General features: G+C 30.6%; 1 protein-coding gene across 1 annotated transcript; it reads left to right on the top strand.

Annotated features, from left to right (window-relative positions):
• Positions 1-552: 552 nt before the first annotated feature.
• On the top strand, positions 553-14,887 carry LOC143068274 (uncharacterized). Its single transcript, XM_076242192.1, has 3 exons — positions 553-1,107; positions 4,101-4,306; positions 14,233-14,887. Exons 1-3 carry the CDS (start codon positions 903-905, stop codon positions 14,623-14,625), a joined length of 804 nt encoding a protein of 267 aa, XP_076098307.1. The 5' UTR covers positions 553-902; the 3' UTR covers positions 14,626-14,887.
• The last annotated feature ends 6,988 nt before the right edge of the window (positions 14,888-21,875 follow it).

The following is a 21,875-nucleotide window of genomic DNA, read 5'->3' on the forward strand; positions in this document are numbered from 1 at the left end:
CTTGTCATTGTACCCAACTTTTTGTAAGATTAAGTTGAATTTTGTCTATATCACAAGAAACTATTTACCACCTGGTGCAAATAATTCAAATCAGAAAATGTTTTAAGACATACCCGTATTTTTATTATTGAATATTCTAGCAACATCTATTCCATGGCTCTGGATTAGTCCTGAACTTAAATATGATATTTTTGTTTTATTTTATAACATATATTTCTACCGTAAAATTGAAAAATCTTGATTATAAGATAACGTATGGGGACAAAAAAGAGAAAAATAGGTTGCCTTGAAGTTTTCTTTAAAGAAATGGAAAATGAATATGGTTCGTCTTGCGTCAAATTGTGATGTTTTGCCAATGTATATCATTTGTGCTAAAACGTCTGGGCGGGGCTTATAATTATGTTTTGTTTTCATTGGTTTAGTTTTTATGGCACTGGCCAAGTTTTAACGGATTTGGACAAAAATCATTGGACCTTTTACAAAGTGTAAACAAATTAAAGCAATAAAACTACCTATTAAGGATTTGTTTGGATTATTTTGTGAATTATCGATGAATATTCTAAAGTGTGATTAACTGGATACCTGACGATTAGCTAGACACGTCTTGGTTCTTAAAGTAACTTGATCAGCCCAGTATTCACCATAATCCGTAGATCGTTCTTTGTAAGATGAGCCGAATTTAAAGGGAAAATTTAATTTTGTTACCTCAATATTATATAAAATGCTATAGCTGTCCTTGAAGCAGACAGAAGTTAAACCATTCAAACGTAGGAGCAAGTATTAGAAAGCTGCAAAGAGCTTTGAACGCAAACTTACAAGTTTGACAATTTAAGAAAAACATCGTGTTGAAATCTAGTGAGATATAAAATTTTTAATATTTGAAAACAATCCTAACACTGAGAATGCAGCATTTTCCATATCACTACCACAATGAACAGTTGGCTTGTCTTAGGAATTACCAGCTTGGATTATTAGCTGCTAACAGTCAGTCTAACTCTTCTTTGTTCACCATAGAGAACATTCTATCACCTAGACCTGTCCAGCATCCACCAAGACCGACTCCATTCCAACTACCTAGTATGTCACAGCTACAGAGAGACTGCTTTGGTAAGTAAGACAAGATCAGTAGTTACACTATCTCAGGATAAAAAGTGGTCTTTTCGAGATTGTATTACATACATTGCAATGGTTCCACGCTTTCAATTTTTTATAAACAGCGTATATATTTTCAATTATTATTTATAGTGCCATAGTTGCTGTAACCTTTGCCGTTTTATTAATTATATCAAAATTACACATTTTATCTTAAAAAAAGCATTTTTATTTGAATGTATGTACACTGAAAAATGCAATATTTATTTCAGTTGTTTGATTTCTCTTTTTAATAAAATTATCATGTCTTACACCCGCAATTATGATATCCATTTTTGCAAATATACTTTTTTTTAGATATTAAAGAGCAAAAAATTACATATTTAAGAGCGAAAAAAATACATACTAAAAAAGGGAAAATTTACATATTTAAGAGCAAAAAAAAATCAATTATTTAAGAGGGTTTTTTTTACCAAGATTTTTAATATATAAAAAAATAAGACTATTTAGCTTTACACTATGTACATCAACCCGAAATAAAATACAAGTGAAACATTTTTCAATTCGCCATTTTTTGGGATATATATTAAGAAAAAGAAAATGTCAATGAGATTTGACTGACTATCTTATTACTTTCTGATGCGTTATGATAAGCTCACATATTTTTTTTTATTCCTGTTTACAGAAAGATTAACAGTACTTGTATATGATTGAAGTTATATTTAAATTTAATGGTACAAGAAAATCTTAAGGACAAATCTACTCCTTAATTTTATCTGAATTAGATTTGAATAGAAATGAAGACTGCTTTTAAGATCAACTTGATAATCTCAATTAATCGGTGTTAAAAAATTTAGAAATTATCATATAAAATTACAGACGCGTTAGACATATATGCACTAAACTGTTGATTGACTAGTGTATAGGATTTGAACGTAAATCTTTTAAATAAGTTGTTTTATCATTTGATGATCGCTATGATGTTCATCCCGCGGCAAACACAGATTCATATCTTAAAAATTGGTACGGTGTAAAATCAACATTAAAATTCCACTTCAACGATATGAAATCAAATTTTATTTAAAAGAAATGAGCGTATTGCTATTGAAAGATTTTAATTTCTATGATAAGATTAATCGCCTCTTATTTTCTTGACTATTAATAAAAAGAAAACATGGTTTAATTAAAAGGTGGCCTATTTCCTCAGCTCATAAACACATCCTCAGCTTATTAATCATTTTACAATTGAAAAGGTTTTAAAAAAATAACAAGTAACCCTCAAAAGAAGTTTGCTGAACAGCTTTTTTATCGTTTAGTGATAAGACAAAATTAAGCAAACAAATCCCTGTCATTGAAGATTAACGGTACAATACTGTCATACAAAGTTCATTAGGGATTAGTACATGTCTTTTACAAATTTCACTTTACACCAAAAAATGTCAAATCTGTCATTTATTTCAATTAAATTGTTTAAAGAAGCATTATAAAATATAAGCAGTATAAAAAAGTATATAAAAAAAGTATAATGAAAAAAAGCATTATACCTAAATAAGCATTTTACAAAAAAAAAAGAATTATAAAAAAAAAATAAACATTATACAAAAATAAGCATTTTAAATATAAGCATTATACAAAAATAAGCATTTAAAAAACCCAATATGAGTAATTATTTTAGTCTATACTCTTTTAAGGGTTTTGATTTTTAAAATTATTTAAGAAATTTTTATTTTTCGGGGCATAAAGTGCATATTTTTCTATGGTTTTTATTGCAATATTTTCGAACACGACGTAATTTTGGAAAGGGAATACACATAATTCTTTTCTCAGTCCATTATGCCGCTTAACTGATGTATATAAATGATTCTACATTTCTATATGTTATGAGCACAAGACTAAATTGAACAGAGAACATATCTTTATATTTCTTCGTGACTTTAAGCTACTTTAAACAATATTTTCAACAACTGTAACCCTATAGAAATAGAGAAGAAATACCAGCCTTTCCAATTATTTATTTTGGGTTAAGGAAAAAATATTTTTTAGAAATTGGTACGGATAGACGTATTTCAATACCAATTACTCAGAATGAAACAAAAAATGAATGTCATTTTTGAAATGACATTTGAAACACTACATATGGATAACAGTTTGATGGATATTTTGCAATGCATGAAATAAAATGAAATAATATTAACATACATATAAATACCCAAAATTATGAGATTTATCGAAATTTATCCGATTTGTATAATAGAATTCAAAGATATATCTTAATTTTCTACAATTATTAACCGGCCAATTTTGAAACGAAAAGCTTCAAATGTAAAAAAAAATGTATACGTAATATATTGTTTAATTTAAAGATAATTCTTAAGTTTAAATACTTTTTTATCCGGCTTTTTTAAAAATGTTAAATGTTAAAAGATAACGGAAATGTTTTCTCCAATTTATGGATATTCCTGAATTTTCAATAAATATTTATCAGCTAATTCTACATTGCCAATTTGCGAATGTTAAATAGGACCTCGTTGTTATTCACCTGATAAAAATAAAGAAGGAACACATTACAAGTTCCGGGATTTCTAATGATATCGTGTTCTAAAGGTTAATGAACAAATTTTCAATATGCATGCGTTGAAAAAGTACATTCGACTGTCATACAAGTGAGAGGTTTAGCGCTATAAAACCAGATTCAATCCACCATTTTCTACATTTGAAAAAGCCTGTACCAAGTCAGGAATATGACCGTTGTTGTCTATTCGTTTGATGTGTTTTATTATTGATTTTGCCATTTGATTAGGGACTTTCCGTTTTGAATTTTCCTCGGAGTTCATTATTTTTGTGATTTTACTTTTTTCGTTACCAGTCATGGTCGAGATCAATGGGCCAAATCGACAGTCAATCTAATACTTATGCTCACAAACATAACACGATAAATTTATTCTTATAAAACAACGCCTGGTTTTTCGTTTTAATTGTATTTTTTGTATATTTAATTTTCCTTGTAGTACGGTATCACTACCCTTTCCATGGGTTTTTGAATGCACTTGACTTGGAGAAAATGGGACAGAAACGTAAACGGAGACACAGAACAATTTTCACAGAAGAACAACTTGAAGAACTTGAAGGAACATTTAATAAAACCCATTACCCGGATGTGATGTTAAGAGAAGAACTTGCCATGAAAGTAGAGTTGAAAGAGGAAAGAGTAGAGGTTAGTATACGTCTTTGGAAATGACAATTTCATTTTTATGAGTAACAAATTGTTAAATTTGAATTATTTAAAACAGGAAGACATACTATTCGTATTTTAAGTTGCAAACAACATTTAAAAGTTCGAATTTTTATTTCTAAATATAGAAATGTAGAGGTCTTTCAGAATGTTGTCTAATTTTAAAGGATGTGTATGAGTTTATTTAAAATCTTTTTAAGGAATCAGATATTCATCCATTTTTAAGCTTAATTTTAATAAGAAATTACTCTTTTAATATTGAAATACATCATGAAAATTCGCTTGTAATCCTACGAGTAAGCAAATATTATGAATTTCATCGCCTGTATGGTATATTTTTTGAATTTGATCCTGAAGGATATTTCTTTCCAAACTCTTTAAACCGGTTTTCATGAAACAATAAAAATATTAGGAATTAGCTGACTTAAAAATTTAAATAATTAAGAATTGAATGCTTCTTTTTGTAAATTTATTGGGGTGTAAAAGCGGTGACCGAAGTACATTTTGTATGAAGCTCGAAAGCGCTTCATTCTAAAAATGTGCGCACGGTCAACGCTTTTACAACCCTATACAGTTATAAAAAGAAGCATTCAATACTTATAATTACATTTTTTAGCTATGATCATGAAAACACGAATTTTATATATCTTTTTTATTTAATTCACCTGTGCACTTTATTGTTGGACCACGTGTTATCATGAATGATAAGTTGTATTGAGCAATGCAACTGTTTACGGAATAACACGTGATGTGCAGTAAGCCAATCAGAATAAAGTATTATAATGAAACATACATCTAATGTAATTATTATTATATATTGTCAGACCGGGAGTGGTCTTTCTTAATTTTGGTGTGTAAAATGTTAATCATTTTTGGGCTATATATAGAATCAAATACTCTGAGCATCTACATTTCACTTATATAATTTATATTGGAATCACCGGGGAACATTTGACATGCGCGGTAGGAAGTCACTAGCGCAATTATTGTATTAGTAAAAGTAACTGGACGAGCAAAATTACTATTTTACTGTTGTTTTTACCTGAATTTTTCAAAGGTAAACTCTGTTATCTTCCAGATTAAAAATACGAAATTTTATATATTATCTTGCAACTTGTGGTTTTTACAGGATTCATTAACCAATAAAATTCAGTATAATTTTTCAAGCGATATTTTCAAGGTTAAAATAAAATATTTATAATTATTCCCTATTCTTCTACAACTCGACTGTTCCCATATCTGGAAAGTTGTACCCTGAAAAGTACACGATTATTTACAATGTCTATAAAACTACTAAAAATAGCAAGAGTAGTCTGTTTATCTGATTCATACCACTGAGACGGCTGTCCCACAAAGTATGCACCTATAAACTCCGTTACTTTTCTATACTTTCTGTCCAGAGCCCAGGGACCAGTTAAACGTTGATGTGATTGGACAAACACTATTTTTTCGTCTCAGGAGGATGTAATGATATAGTTTTGGTGTATACATCTGACTTTTAAAGGTGCATATATGGGACACATTCTATAAATTACCTTCAATGTTTCAAGACCATCCTTGACCATATCATGGTATTTAAAACTGAATTTAAGAGGACGAATAAGTGGATACTCATGAAAAAATAAGCTTAATATGTAAATACAATAGTATGATTTATAATTTGAGCTCCAATGTGCGCTTTTATATGCACATAAAGCAAAAATCTGTTTTCGTTTTCAAGAAATTTTTGGCCACCTAAATTTTTGAAAACATATATACATGCATTTGGACTTGTAAAAAAAGAACACTGATATTTGCAGCCTAAATTTAAAAAAAAAACTCACGGATCCTTCATCTACTGGTTATGCGTTCTAGTCTCATAATATTAGCGAATACCAAATGCATTCAACTTTAAGATTTCAAAGAGTCAAAGTCTATTAATGATATGTCTATAGTTTTGCTCAACTCTCTTCATTCGATCCTGATAGTCACAATCATCAGTAAGAACGAATTTTGTGAGAACCAAACAGACTAGACTAGGTACTTCTTTCAGACGGTTAAGATTTAACGTAGGTTAAAATGTTTTATAACGTATAGATCTGTGAGTATAACAGTCACAAATTACAAATTTAAGACTGTGCATAGTCGGGAATTAGTTGGTATATTACTCCGCAGTACTATTTAAACTAAGATAAGTATTGGTAATTGTTTATCAAGTATACACATCATAGTGCGTGAACATTCTAAAAACTATATTAGAATGATGAAATGTGCATCATCATCCTTTACTCGATATCTCCAATTTATATAATTGTTTGTTACTTTAATAATTAATTAGGCCACCATTTAAAACTTCCACCTTTTTGAATTAAAATCAGTTTCGATTATACTTTAATGAGAACATAACGCAATAAAGGAACAAAATATTCATCGGGCTATCACCTGGAACGAGATATGATATTATTATTCCTAATTTATAAAAATGTCGCTGTAATTTCAAAGACATTAATGAGTAAAATAGATCCATTTTCTCGACAAATCTCTTGTCAATGTCCTCTTTTATATGTTTGCAATAACTTGACGTTTGTTGTTCAGAAACCGTTTTGGCAAATGACCACTCTGTCTCTACCGATTTAATATTCCAAAATGGGATTATCTGATATTTTATTCCTCATTTGTAAATTATACAGTTTCAAAATTACCGGAAAAAAACATTCTTTTGATCATTAAAATATCATCATCAGAACGGTCCTTGTATAAATATTACCAAGACAAAGAGGCATTAACTAAATTATTAGGTCATACATGTAAAAGCTTTTAAGCCTGGAGAAATAGTAAGAGTGAACACGCGTTACAAACATATAAAGTCATTCTTATCTGCAAAATGGGAATAACACATACATTTCACTACAAAAATAAATATAATTCCTCTAATTTCGGGGAACGTATATAAACATGTGGTTAATCCAATAATTAAAACAAGTTAGTTAATTTGGAAAAGAAGATTCTCAAATGGATAAAAATAAATGAATGAAATAAAATGAGAAAAAAATATAATCGTCACGCAAAAAAGTTTTTTAAATGTCTTGACATCACAGAGAACTAAAGCATGATAAAGCATATAATTTTTACCACGTTTAATCAATTTCTACTAGTCTGCTTGATCACAGGCCATTTGAATACAAGGACATATGGGTTTAACACCAGTAAGATATAAGCCAAACATATTCAGAAAGTATCATTATTAACATGTCACCATATGAGGATCTGCAATAATTAAAATTAAAAGGCACAGAAGCACTAGATGTCTTTAAACAGTCATATCGCCTTCAATGGGTAAACGATATATATACAACTGAGCTTTTAAACAACCTTACGACATTCGGTAAAAATTGGCACAAATACAACAGAGTTTTAAAACATCAATACAAACACAATGATTAAAGGGCACAGATACAACGACAACAGAGTTTTGAAACAATCTGATTGCCTTCACTGATTGAAAAGCACTTGCATTACAAAGTGCTAAAACAACTATGCGATATTCTATGTACAGTGTTTTAAAACAGCCATACGACCGCAATGATTAAAAGTCACAGACTCCATAGAGTTCTAAAACTACCGTACAACCGCTAGTGATTCAAAGGCACCGACAGCATGTGTAATGTTCTAAAACTATCGTACAACGGTCAATGATTAAAAGGCTCTGACAACACATAGTTCTAAAACACCAGTATAACCGTCGATAATTAAAAGTCGCAGACACCGAAGTGTTCTTAAACAACGGTACGACCGTCAATGACTAAAAAGTCAAAACACCATAGTGTTCTAAAACAACGGTACGACCGTCAATAATTAAAAGGCCAATAATACACAGTGTTCTAACACAACCATACAACCACAATGATTTAAAGACACAGACATCACAGATTTCTAAAACAACCGAAGAACTCTTAATGACTAAAAGTCACAGACACCGAAGTGTTCTAAAACAACGGTACGACTGTCAATGATAAAAGGCCAAAAATGCAGTTTTCTAACACAACCATACAACCACAAAAACACAGACACCACATATTTCTAAAACAACCGTACAATCGTCAATGATTAAAAGGCCAAGACACCACAGTGTTTTAAAACAACGGCACGGCCGTCAATGATTAAAAGGTCAAGCCACCAGTGTTCAAACACAATCATACAACCGAAATGATTTAAAGGACCAGACATCACAGAGTTGCATACAACGTACATCTTTCAATGATTCAAAGGCAAAGACACCACGGTGTTCTTAAACAACCGTACAAACGAAATGGTAAAAAGTCACACCCACCACAGAGTTTTAAAACAATCATACATCCGTCAATCATTGTAATACCCAGACCAAATGGCCTGCAATGATGAACTTTTAGAACACCTCGTCCTTGCGTATTTGCCAAATAGAAGATCAGTAAATAGCTAATATGATAATACGCCTTACGTGTTACCGCTTGCTTATTATCTGTCTGTTATTTTATATTAAATATAATATTTTAGTTATCGTGTCGATTTTCTTCTTTATAATGAAATCAGTTTAAAGATATTATAATAGTGTTCAGCTGAACAAAGAATTAATATACATAGTAAACCTTTGAAATATGGTCTGAAAGCTACGTTTGAGTAATAAAATACTAAACACAAAAAAGTCACATAAAGAGCATTTGTATATGAACGGTCATCAAAGCAATCTGCACTCAACTGAAACACCAAATGTGATTGGGCTTTTTGAGGGTTTCAAATGTTTAGAAACTTACGTGGAAACATGTAAATTGTACAATCAAGAAATTTCATTGACGTGATATTGCTGAAAACGTTAATTATGTAAATTATGAAGGAGACCATGACTAAATCCATAATGGTAACATATGGTTCAAGATGGCGCTTAATAAATACAGAATCAAGGCAAACAATCTGCAATAAAACATAAAATTATTCCCTAAATCATGATAAGAACAATATAAATTTAAAATAGACACGATTATAAAGAACAACAGCATTAGGCATAGTTTACTATACTAGTTGTGTCTAAAATGTCGTTAGTTATGCTTTTCTCACACGCTTTGAATAAAAATGCCTATCAACTGAACATTCAACATACCGGTCGATTCTATTTTGTTTTTCATTGTTTGTTTATGTGTCCATAAATTTGAATTCAAATTAAAACTTATGCAAAGCTGGAAATAGGTCCTTTCGTAAAAAGATATTGTCGTCTTTTTTTATTTTTTTGTTAGAACATTAAACAGAAGAATACATTTTGTTAAAACAAACATTTCCGAGCTATTTAGAACTTTAGTCGAAGGTCCAAAATGATGATCATGAATATCGTATTATGAAAGTAATGAAAAAAAGGTTTAGAATAGAAAATTTAGGAGTCTGACCATCCAATCAACATGTACATATTACTTGTTACAGTTTCCAATGTTCCTTCTAGTTTAAATAATGTAAAGGGGTGATTTCAATAATTATGTACATGATAAGCTTAAATGGTTTTTTTTTTTTTTTTTTTTTTATTTATTTATTTTGATAATTCTCAATCATATGTTATGTTAAAGTATTGGTTGCTGTATATTCAGTTTAGAAAAATTTGGATAGATTTTTTTTTTTTTTTTTTTTTTTCGCTCATTTTATTTTTATTATTGACATGTATTCGTATTTTCTTACATAGGTTTAGAGTTTCAGTTATGTTCAATTTCACATGTTAAAAAGTTAAAAATAAAATTACTTTTGATATTAAATGAACACAAGATGATTATCAGCAATGCATATATTGAGCAAGAATTCTTTTAGAAGTGGTATAAGTGCCAACGAGACAACTCTCCATCCAAGTCACAATGTGTAAAAAGTAGACCATTATATAGGTCAAAGTACATGGTATCGTCTGTCCACTTACAGTAATCTTGGAATAATTGAATTAAATAGAATTATAAAAGTGACTTTATATAATTTGCTGCTTTTTTGTTGGTATTTTCTAAAAAAAAAATCAAATTCCATTTCAGTAAACTTTTTATCAAATCGTCCATCATGTTCTTTCTATTGCTTCATTATACATGATTGTCGATTGATGTATAAAGCCCTCATAAAATTAGTTTACGATTGAATCATTTTACAATATTTTCTCTATCAATAAATAACTAAATAATTAAATAAAAAACTAATAGAAAGTGTATAAGTTGTTTTTATTTAATATCAAAACTGTATTTCTGAGATAAGAGAAAATATTACAAGATGGCCACCAGTAAATTGTTCCATAAATGCATAATAATCAAAGATGAACAATCCAGAAAGATTTGATATTTATAATCCAACACAGTATAATCATACAAATGGGAATTGGTTTTACACTGTCCTATCATGGCCACACGATCTCCGAATTACTGAAAACAACATCCAAATCACAAATATCAAAAGATCGGCTTCAAGACAAGCCACTATAAAAGAGAATTTCGTTTAAGTCACTTAGGAACTAACTTTGCGTGGAATATGAACTTCAAATGAGGCTTTTATATTTTATTATTAAGTAAAATAGCTTAACCCTGAAGTGGCTATATATGAAAACGTTTCAAAGAGTTTAGAATTACAGATCATATCTTGAAACGCTTTTCATCGTTACTCGAGAGGGTAAAGACAAAATTTAGAGCTATCGAGATGAAGATAAAAGGATATTTCTTCAAATTACCCATATCAAAATGAAAACATGGATATTATCATAACTTCTATTGTTAATACTCAAATTCATTTATGATAAACCGTGTAAGAATTTTAAATACATCATCATTTGCGATTATCGCTTTAATGTATTGTCATTGCTAAATGGAAAAGCAGTAAATTAGCATAAAAATATTAAACCTTGATTATATATTAAACGAGACCAAAGGGACGTCAAAAGATAACATCCGTGTGGACAGAAAGCCCTTATAGAATGTAGATTATGGGAACCACCGCCTAAGTTTTCTCAACTTAACATTAAAGTATTACTGAAACAACTCACGAGTTCATAAAACTATCATAATACAATATTAATTCTTATATCTTCTAAAAGCACATATGCTAAACAAGACGAAATACTTTAACCATTTATTGTTGATATTTTCTATCCGAAATATCATCATTATAATCTATATAAACAGCGACGATATATGGGATTTGTACCCATTGTGACAGCAACCAAACAACACACTAAATCCATATAAGACATTAAGAGGTTCTATTCATTAAAACGATCTGTGTTGAAACTAGGGACTATTAATATCATAATTTTCAAAGATTTAATGTTCGGAAATAATAACCAATCACCGAAGAAAGTTTGGAATTTGCATGTCTTCATTCAGTTTATATGACAACAGTCATTTACGAAGACCATGTGTGGCCTCTACTTAAATTTAACACCATTTTGATGTACTGTTTATGATTTTGTTTTGTTCCATTTTGCACCAGATTTAAAAGTTTTCATGCAATACATTTTTTACAGAAATAATCTAATAAAAAAAATGTTTATGGTAATTTTGCACCTGATTTGTTCGGCTTCGAATTATTTTATTCTTTTTATTATATTAAATTTATTGTCTGTGTAAAATATGAAAGGTGAAAAGAAACTCATAGGAAATGAAGGATGGACCGGATAAAAACTTGAGCAGTTGCACGTGTTTTATGGTTACATTTGTCTTTTGTTAGTAGGGCATTAACCAATCATAACATCTGATTTACTATGATACACATTGTTAATTCAAACTATAATGTTTGTACATAGGACTTGAATCACAAAAGCATAACTACGAAAAAGAACTTAAAGTTTAATTCTATATATCATAAAATTATTTTACAATTACAACCATTTATAAGTAAAATATTTAAATCATTTCTACCGGTAAATGGAAGAAATCTTTTAAAACAAACGAGTATTTTTTAGAAGTGTTATAAAAATGTCGGTAGTGAATAAAGTAATATATATATTTTTTAATGAAGTTTTCTTTTGGTAAAATGAAAAAATTAAACAATGACTCACAGTACATAGTTATATACTGAAAAGGTACTGATACGTGTAAATGATGGACTTCAAGTGTAATCCAGTGCATTTATGACCACTGTCAGCATATTTATGTGTTCCTATCTATATTTTATCAAGAAATATTATGATTAAGGTATTTTAAATAGGAAGCAACGTATTGTGTTTAGATCTAAATTTTATCAAGAAACATCAGAATATCAACAAATATCATAACACATGTTACGAACATTAGTGGACTATTAAATAATTGTAAACCTTTAAAAATTTTAATAAATTGTATGTAGTCTGTTCATCTGATGTAATTCTCACTTATCTGACATTTTCTAAATCATTAATCTTGACAAAAGATATATTTGGAATTTTTTTTTCGTAACTAGTTTTGGGGCATTAACTTTTAGCGTCTTCTAGCTACTGCTCTTTATTGATCATAGACAAAATTCACACTAGTGTGAAAAATTATTATTCAGCTTAAACTTGTTAAATATGAGTAATCAAAATTATTCCGATATGAATCCTGCTGAAATATCATTGTAAATATTGAACACGTGCTCTGATTTCACTGCGAGGAATAAATTTAAAGTGATAAAAAAAAACCAAATATATTTATTTAAAATAACATCCTCAACTATTTTTAATTCACTTGATATAAATTGACCAGTGAAAGCTATTTCCACGACTAAGCGTCCCCGCGCGTTATCTCAGCTTTACGTCTGTCCGTCCGACATACGAGTACATCCACTTTTCTCATTTTGACGGCAAATCGTTCCCGTAGAAAGCAATTCTTTATTTTGCTCGGTTGTTTTTCAAATACCTCTTTAAAAGTATACAATATTATTTATTTTGAAACATATTAGACATTTGGAGATAATTTAACTAATCTCTGATTGCGTGATCATAAATGAGACCGAGAGAGAGGGGCATGTGCACAGACAAATCATGATTTTGAATGTTTGATTACTTATTTAATATTAAAATAAAAATAAAATAGTTTTAACCTTAATTCGAAGTGTTAAAATGTTCCTCTTGCTAGCTGTTGAATAACAGGTGAATGAAAATTGCTTCATGCAGTTATTTGTCATTGCAAAGCACAACAATGTCTCTTTACAATTTTGAAGAGTTCCACAGGGATCTAAAAATGAATAAATATCTGTATTATTGAGCACTTTTTGACTCATGTGATTTTTCATTTACTTTGTCAATTTAGTTGGTCTTCTTATCATTTTTATTATTAAGTTTTACTTTTTTAAACATTTGGTTTTGATATAGGCAAAGCCAATGCCCACACAAATCTGATTTATTCCATAGATTGTGTACTAATTTTACATCATGCTATCTGGACCATGTGTTAGTTGTTGGTTTTTCTTCTTCTGTGTATATAACTATTGTTTAGAGGGAGAGCCGAGTGTTGGTAGTTGATGCAGTTTAGAATTTTTCAAAATTCCTATTGTCTTTCATGTATAACTGAACTCTAGAAGTCCTTAATTTTCCCCCCTTTAAATGCTGTTTGTTTGCTACCTTGTTGAAATGTACAGCTTGCTACGTGGTTGAAATGAACATTAATTCTCACTTTATATTTATAGTGTAACTTTAATAAGACGTTTGACTCATAATTTAGCTAAACGGTTTCAGACGAATACAGGAAAGCAGCTTTGTTTTACATAAAAATATGAAAAAGCCATAAAAACATTTCATGGTATTTCGATAATGCTATTAGATAAAAGGTGTTAATAAAAATATAATATATAACTGACGAGGCTCGATAAATTATGCAGAAAGCAATCAATTTGCGGAAATTGTGTTTGAATTAGATACGACACGTTTTAAGAATTATGAAGATAATGTTTCACATGCAGTAATTGCCATGTACAGTTTTGTTTGATCTTTGCAGGTATGGTTTAAAAACAGAAGGGCAAAGTGGCGAAAACAAAAGCGTGAGGAGGAAGCTGCAAAACAAAAGACAACCAAAACAGAGACAAAAACACAAAAATGTGAAACAGTAGTTAATGATACAAACCCCTCAAATGAGGAGATGGGAGAGGATATGACAATCTCCGTAGATGACGAGGAAAGTATTGTGTCAGACAGTCGGTTATGTTCAAGTTCAGACGAGGAGTGTGGGGACAATGCAGCCTCCATACCAGATAATGACGCCACACTAGGAAGTGAATTAAATCCACATCATGGCAAATTTCCATTAAATTCAGTATATGAAAGGACAGAGAATGAAAATTTACCGGATAAAGCAGACAGTCAGGATGTTAAGACAATGTGTAATTCATGATTTGTTTTTTTTCCTGGACACATTATCTTGTAGTCATCATTTAATATCCTTGTACACTCTTTAACGGACAATTTTCCGCTTGGCACTTAAAGATAAGATATCTAGTCTTCGTAAATTACAAACTAATTTGCAATACAGCTAATATGACTATAGACATGTCTAAGGTGAACGTGGAAATTTTTATGTCGTCAAAGAGATCAAACCTTAATGTGAAAACTTGTATTAAATCATATTCAAATCTATAATAAAAATTAAGAAAATATTTACATAATCAATGTATAGGAAAATGTTTTTGTTATAACGTGACAACTTTGCAATATGATGTTTCAAAAGTAGCCTCGTCTTCAGTTGAGTTTTTATCTTTCTTTGCTCTCTTTACTTGTTGTCGATTTTGGTTTGTCATGTCTGTATATTGGTTTGTCATGTCTGTCCATTGGTTTGTCATGTCTGTCCATTTTTTTTTTAATTTTTATAGTATTGTCTGTCCTATTTCGAAATATGAGTTGTGATTGTCCCTTAGTGCTGTCTTTGTCCCTTAGTGCTGTCTTTTTCTTTTTGAAACTCAGACTCGAGGAATGAAAGCCATTTTGTAGATTTTTTAAGGAATGTAAACATTTATGTTTTTCATCCTTATGGGTTGGGTCAAAGAGACAACAACCCGATCAAAGAGTAAAAAATCAGCAATAGGTCTTCATTACAGCGAGAAAATTCAGCACCCAGAGATGGAATTCAACGGGCCCTTAAACAAAAATGTGTACTTGTTCAGTGAAAATGGACACTAAGTTATACATATTTAGTTTGATTGAAACCAATTACCCTCCACATACATGAAAGTTAAACATTTACAGGTAAACAAGAATACCTAAATGCGATAGGTATGTTCTATTCTGATATTAACCAACTTTATTACATTATAACAAGAGGCTCTCAAGAGCCTGAATCGCTCACCTTAAATTTTTTGCTTAAATCTTCCATCAATGATTATTTTGGGTTTTTAATTTATATAAATGGTTCTTCGATTCTGTCATATCTTCTTCAAAAGCAAAAACAAGAGTGGACACACTGAAATGTCTCGTTTGTCTCGTGTTCATAATATAATTTATGATGAAAGTATAAAAAAACATTGTATTCCCCAAGCATTACATTATTGCTGTTTACAGTTTATCTACATCTATAATAATATTCAAGATAATAACCAAAAACAGCAAAATTTCCTTAAAATTACCAATTCAGGGGCGGCAACCATCTGAAAATTTCAGGGCAGATAGATCTTGACCTGATAAACAATTTTACCCCTGTCAGATTTGCTCTAAATGCTTTGGTTTTTGAGTTATAAGCTAAAAACTGCATTTTACCCCTATGTTCTATTTTTAGCCATGGCGGCCATGTTTTTTGATGAAATGGGAATTAAAACACAATCTTTATTCTAGATACCCTAGGAATCAATCAGATGAAGTTTGGTTTGAATTGGTTCAGTAGTTTCAGAGGAGAAGATCTTTGAAATAGTTTACGACGGACGGACGACGACGGGCGACGACGGACGCCAAGTGATGGCAAAAGCTCACATTTCCTTTTGGAAAGGTGAGCTAAAAATCACATAAGTTGATTGATTAATTGTCGTTTAAATGGAGACACTGACATTGCTTTGTCTCAGTTAACAAAGTTTCCCGAAAATAGACACAATTTTCTTATATGCAAGAATTTTACAATTTCGAAATATACCTCAGAAGATTTAATATGAAGATAGATTGTTCGTGTATAAATAAACAATCTCATATGGTAGCATCTCTCTCCTGAACCCTTTTTTTTTGCAGAGTAATTGGTGATTAATCTTGTACAGTCTGTACATAAAAGCGTTCAACTGAAATATGCGATACAGCCAAACTTCGGCACCTTCAAGTTGACTTTGATAGTCATGTCATGTGAACCTGTATACTAACATTAAATTCAAATTAGCCGATTTATTTTTTTCATCTCTTTTGGTAACTTTCCTCGATAATATTAGACCGTTCATTCTTAAGGTGTGTATATTCCACAACTTGGTCGTTATTGTCATTACTGCAATGAGAAAAAAAGAAAACTATACATAACTGATTTATTATAAAGTCAAGGATTTCGTTAGCCCGAATACTTAAAACATCCTGAATTATTTAAAAGATAAAAGGTTTTTCTTTGGAAGTTAGGCCGCACGAGTAGAAATCGTCTTATAATAGTAATAACACATCCCAATCTTGTTTACGATAATGCTGTTTATATAGCTCGTAAAATTATGCTACGATACCTATAAAGTTAAAGGTCCTTTGAATAAACTAATTCTAAAAGGTTCTCAATTCGCAAAATACATGTAGTAAACTGAATATTTGAATTTTGCCTTTATGTGTTCTGGCATTGATTTCATTTCAAAACTACCCGAGCTTAGAAATGAGAGTAACACGTGCTTTCCTGACAGAACACAAATAGACACATACTAAAAAATAAAACAAAACAAAAAGGAATGATGGGGAAAAGAAAGCACAACCATCCATGAGCCTGTTGACTAATAGAACAGGAAAATAAGTTAATAAGTCAGCACATACCTAAACATAGACGGTGGATAGAACTAAATACACACCAAGAACAACCAAAAAATTAACACAAGACATATCATCCTAAATCACATTTCTATATTTTTTTCTGTTTTTTTTTTTTTTTTAATTTACCTTTTTCGATCATTTTCAAGGTTATGCTTTCCTTATTCTGATGATAATTGCATTTTCATACTAAATCCGTTGCAAATATACTGATTGATTGATGGGCGTATTACTAGCATCCAACAAGTACTCTTAGATAAGTTCGGGGAGGTTTGAGTACTTACAAGACATGTTTAACCACTTCACTCCACATTCTATATGTGACTGTCTCAAATTACAGGCAACAGTTGTTTACTGATGGTTAAATTTCATAAATTCATTATGAAAATACAATCAGAGTGTTAAATTTTATGGTATCAAATGAACCCAAAAAGGAGAGGGTAAGCGTCTGCTTTTATGCCTGCTTCAACTGCCATACGAATCCACAAACAGTCGATATGCCGCAACCTGGAAAAGACACTAGTGATTAATTTACAAATCTGACGACTTTTCTGTTAACTGAAGATCTAATTTCGAATCAGAAGATTGCAGACCATTCGTTATAGTTCAGTATAAATCAGGCCGTTTGTTTAAGGTTCTGAATTGTTCCGAATTACCATCTCGGGTCCTATAAAAGCATACGATATGTTAGGAGTTTTTATCACTGTTGATGGCAATATGACAACCTGTTCTCGTTCACATCATTGTCGTTTGGTCTTTAACGGAAAGTTGTTTCATTGGCCATGTATATATCATGATGAAATAGATGTAAGACGATACTATCTGTCTTTGAGACTGAACATCTATAACAATGAGCAGAAAAAGAAGGAAAAGTATCAGTCCACAAAACATTACACAGAAAACTGAAGACTGAGATACACAATTCCAACATATGCCGAAGACAGGAACTACTCATCAACAGAATTCACCTTAATCATGTTGGAACCTTGTTATAAACTTATTTCATTTTCTACGTGGAAGAGTTCTATAAGGGGATGATTTTGTGTTCGCAAACTTGTTATTGTTGGTTTTTTTAATATGGATTTACAACTATAAATGCTGCCTGGTAATTTTACTTTCATATAATACTATAAAAATAGGGCACTAGAGCGACTGCATGGAATGGATAAAAGTATCGAAGATCCCACTTATTTTTTTATTTTTAGGTCCATTAGAACTGCGCAATTAAAGCTATCAATGCCCTAGATCAGTGAAAAATATTAAAAATGCATGGTTTTATTACAATAGTATTTCATTCAAATAAAATTATATTTAATTGATAATTATCGCAATATTTCTAAATAAATGTATCATGTATCAGTTTTCAGAACTTGTTATTTTAAAGAACACTGATAATCCGATTCAGCAGGTCAAACTATAACAAAGCTGATTATATTCATTTGACTTGTAAGCGTACTTACTTTTAATCTTAATAAAAAAAAAGCATGACATGTGTTATTGGAGGAAACTAAACTGTATATGTATTTCAATTGTCAAATCCTAACTAAATAAAGCCATCAGTAAGCCTCGACTCGATTTACCGTGCTCGCAACTACTCGTCGAGAGCGGGAGGTTTGTGGGTTCAATTCCCGGTGAGGCAACTCTCAGAAACTTTGTGGGTTCAATTTCCCATGGGGCAACTCCCAAAATCTTTTAGTTATTTAAAGCATCTTCAATAGGCAACCACGGCATTTTAGAATTTTAGAATAAGCAAAGACTTGATCAACCAGAATCAGAATAATTTGAAAGCATATCCATTCAGATTTTAAAGATTTAGAAAATGATATTCCATTTTAACAAAGCTTAGAACATACATTAATGTATTATACGAAGGAGCAATTGAATTTTTGCCTTGTCACTTCATGCAAAAAAGACTCTTGAGTTTTTTTTCAACTGCATTTAATGTCAACTTTTACCGTATACTATACCTTTTACTGACATTTCTAAAACAGGACTTGATATAATCCTGTTTTGATCTAGTTTGATTATTCTTAAAACGAATGATTGTAACATCATTGGTAACCTATGGAAAATGAATTACAAATCAATACACTCTTGTTGACTACAGACGAATCTATATTGCAAACAATTGTGTTATTTCTACCATCCTATTTTCCTTCTGTTAACATTTGGTACCCTAGGAAAGAACTTCAAGCCTAGAATATTGCTGAACTCTAGTAGTGGTTTATAGCCACTGAAGGTAAATGAAACAATTGGAGTTGGATGTTCTGCACGGTGTACTATATTGCTGACATCTTCAAAGCAAGTTTTAAGATTGATGAAATTAAGTGAAACAGCAATTCAAACAAATGTTTTCTACGACATCCAATTGTGTTTGATCTGTAGTAAGAGTATATATACTAGTATATAATAAGACGTGTCATGATTGCAAATGAGACAGCATCCGTTAATTTACAGAACCTTTGCATCAACTCTTAATAATGTCCGTATTTGATTTATAGTAACTTTGTCCTTAATTTTGCGATGGAAATGCACCTTTCTTAGTGTCATTCTAGATTTCAGACTCGACCATTTAAAGTATATCGTTAACCTTTTTTCATCCTGAATATACATGCTATTTTTTTTTTCATTTGATGAAATAACTTTATCTTACCAATTTTTAGTAACCCTAAATTTTTGACATAAAATCACCATCATCATTATATTTCTCTTTCGCAATTTTTTCAAGGCTGAAATATAATTTTTCTGATGGAATTAGACAAAGTAAATTTATACACAGTTTTTTTTTTTCTTTTGCTTTCTCTTGGACAGAGTACAATAAATTGAAAGCAAAAACATATAGTCATTAGTTTAATCGTCTTCCATCCTGAAATGATGAATTATCCCGTCTGTATTTACAGTTCGTCATACAAAAATATCAAGTAAAGCAGCAGTGCCGAAACAAATAAAATCTTCGTAGGATTAGAATGAAGAACATAAAGAAACATTGTAGTGTCGTGACAGACCTGGTCTTTTTATTGCAGAAATTATTTTTTTGTGTGCAAAAGGATGATACCTTGAATTGTTCATGAATATTTAAACATACAATTTCTGAAAGAATTACACATTAATGGCAGTTGTTAATAAAAGAAGTATGTCTCTGGTGACAATAATGCCCCCGCTCATGATTTGCATTATCCCATTTAAAAAAAAATGGGCATACACAGTCCCAGGTTAGGGGAGTGTTGGAATCCCGCTGTGTATAGAATGGTAAAGGGTAACACTTTTAAATGCACCCTTTGTCTACAACAGGGTTAAAAAAAAAATAGTGATCATAAAAGTTTATTACTGTCAGAACAGATTACCACGTTTTTCTCTGACTGTTTATGACGTCTTTACACTAAACCCATTGGATGCTGGATGTGTATGGATTGATAGTTTAGTCTTAGATACATGATTTTTTTATTAGTTGTTAGTGGCTTTGAACTAGCTGTCAGATAACTGCGAGTACGGCCTTATTCATATTAAAAAAATGAACGAAAATCAAATATGTAACACATAAACAAACGACAACCACTGAATTACAGGCTCCTGACTTGGGACAGGCACATACATATGAATAAGGCCGTACTCGCAGTAATCTGACAGCTAGTTCAAAGCCACTAACAACTAATAAAAAAAATCATGTATCTAAGATTAAACTATCAATCCATACACATCCAGCATCCATTTTTTTAATATGAGTAAGGCCGTTAGTTTTCTCGTTTGAATTGTTTTACATTGTAATATCAGGGCCTTTTATAGCTGACTATGCTCATGGTTGAAGGCCGTATTGTGATCTATAGTTGTTAATGTCTGTGTCATTTTAGTCTCTTGTGGACAGTTGTCTCATTGGCAATCATACCACATCTTCTTTTAATTTATAAGAATATTATATTTCGTTCAGATTCCCCCATGAATGGATAAACCATCTTGTCAAAGTCTGTCAACTGCTTGGTTTTTTTTTTATTCAAAGAGAGACTACTCAATTCAATATAATAATCTATTATAACATATTAGTAAATTTCATTTCGTATACAATACGAATGTCCCAGTCAATGAATGATTTTAATGTGTCAATCAATGGCCACAGCTACACTGTTTTGAATTTCATACTATATAAATATATACAAATAGATATATAAAATCATCTGATTATTAAGACTTCTTTTCCAAAAAAAAAAAGAGAATATTTTGATATTGATATGAAAAATTAACTAGCCATTTAATTGAAAATAAACTCAGATAATCTCATAATTTAAAAAAAGGAATATATAGTAAGGTAGTATAGCAAGAAATACATAAAGATTTTCTTAAACTTAAGAGAGCAATCTTCTTCTTTTTTTTAAATTTTCAGTCAGGAAGTTTTCTTTCTGTTTGCATAAAGGGAGCAATGCCTTCCCTATTCAAAATCCTCACAAAATGCGTCAATTTTGCAAAACCTGTAGCTTAAAAGCGAGGTCGGTAACCTTAGTCCTAGGATATTTATGACTCGTTATTTTGAAAATATCTGAAATAAATTGCACTTTGGCAAGGTATAAACAAATTCTGCAATTTTAAGGTTCTCTGAAATCAGAAAATGGTTAAGGGCCAATCCCAAAAGAGCTCTACTTTTTTTGTAGCATTGATAACGTACGACTCCATCCCAAATCGAAATCAAGT

This window comes from Mytilus galloprovincialis, chromosome 3 (genome assembly GCF_965363235.1).
Source record: "Mytilus galloprovincialis chromosome 3, xbMytGall1.hap1.1, whole genome shotgun sequence".
NCBI classification, from domain to species: Eukaryota; Metazoa; Mollusca; class Bivalvia; order Mytilida; family Mytilidae; genus Mytilus; species Mytilus galloprovincialis.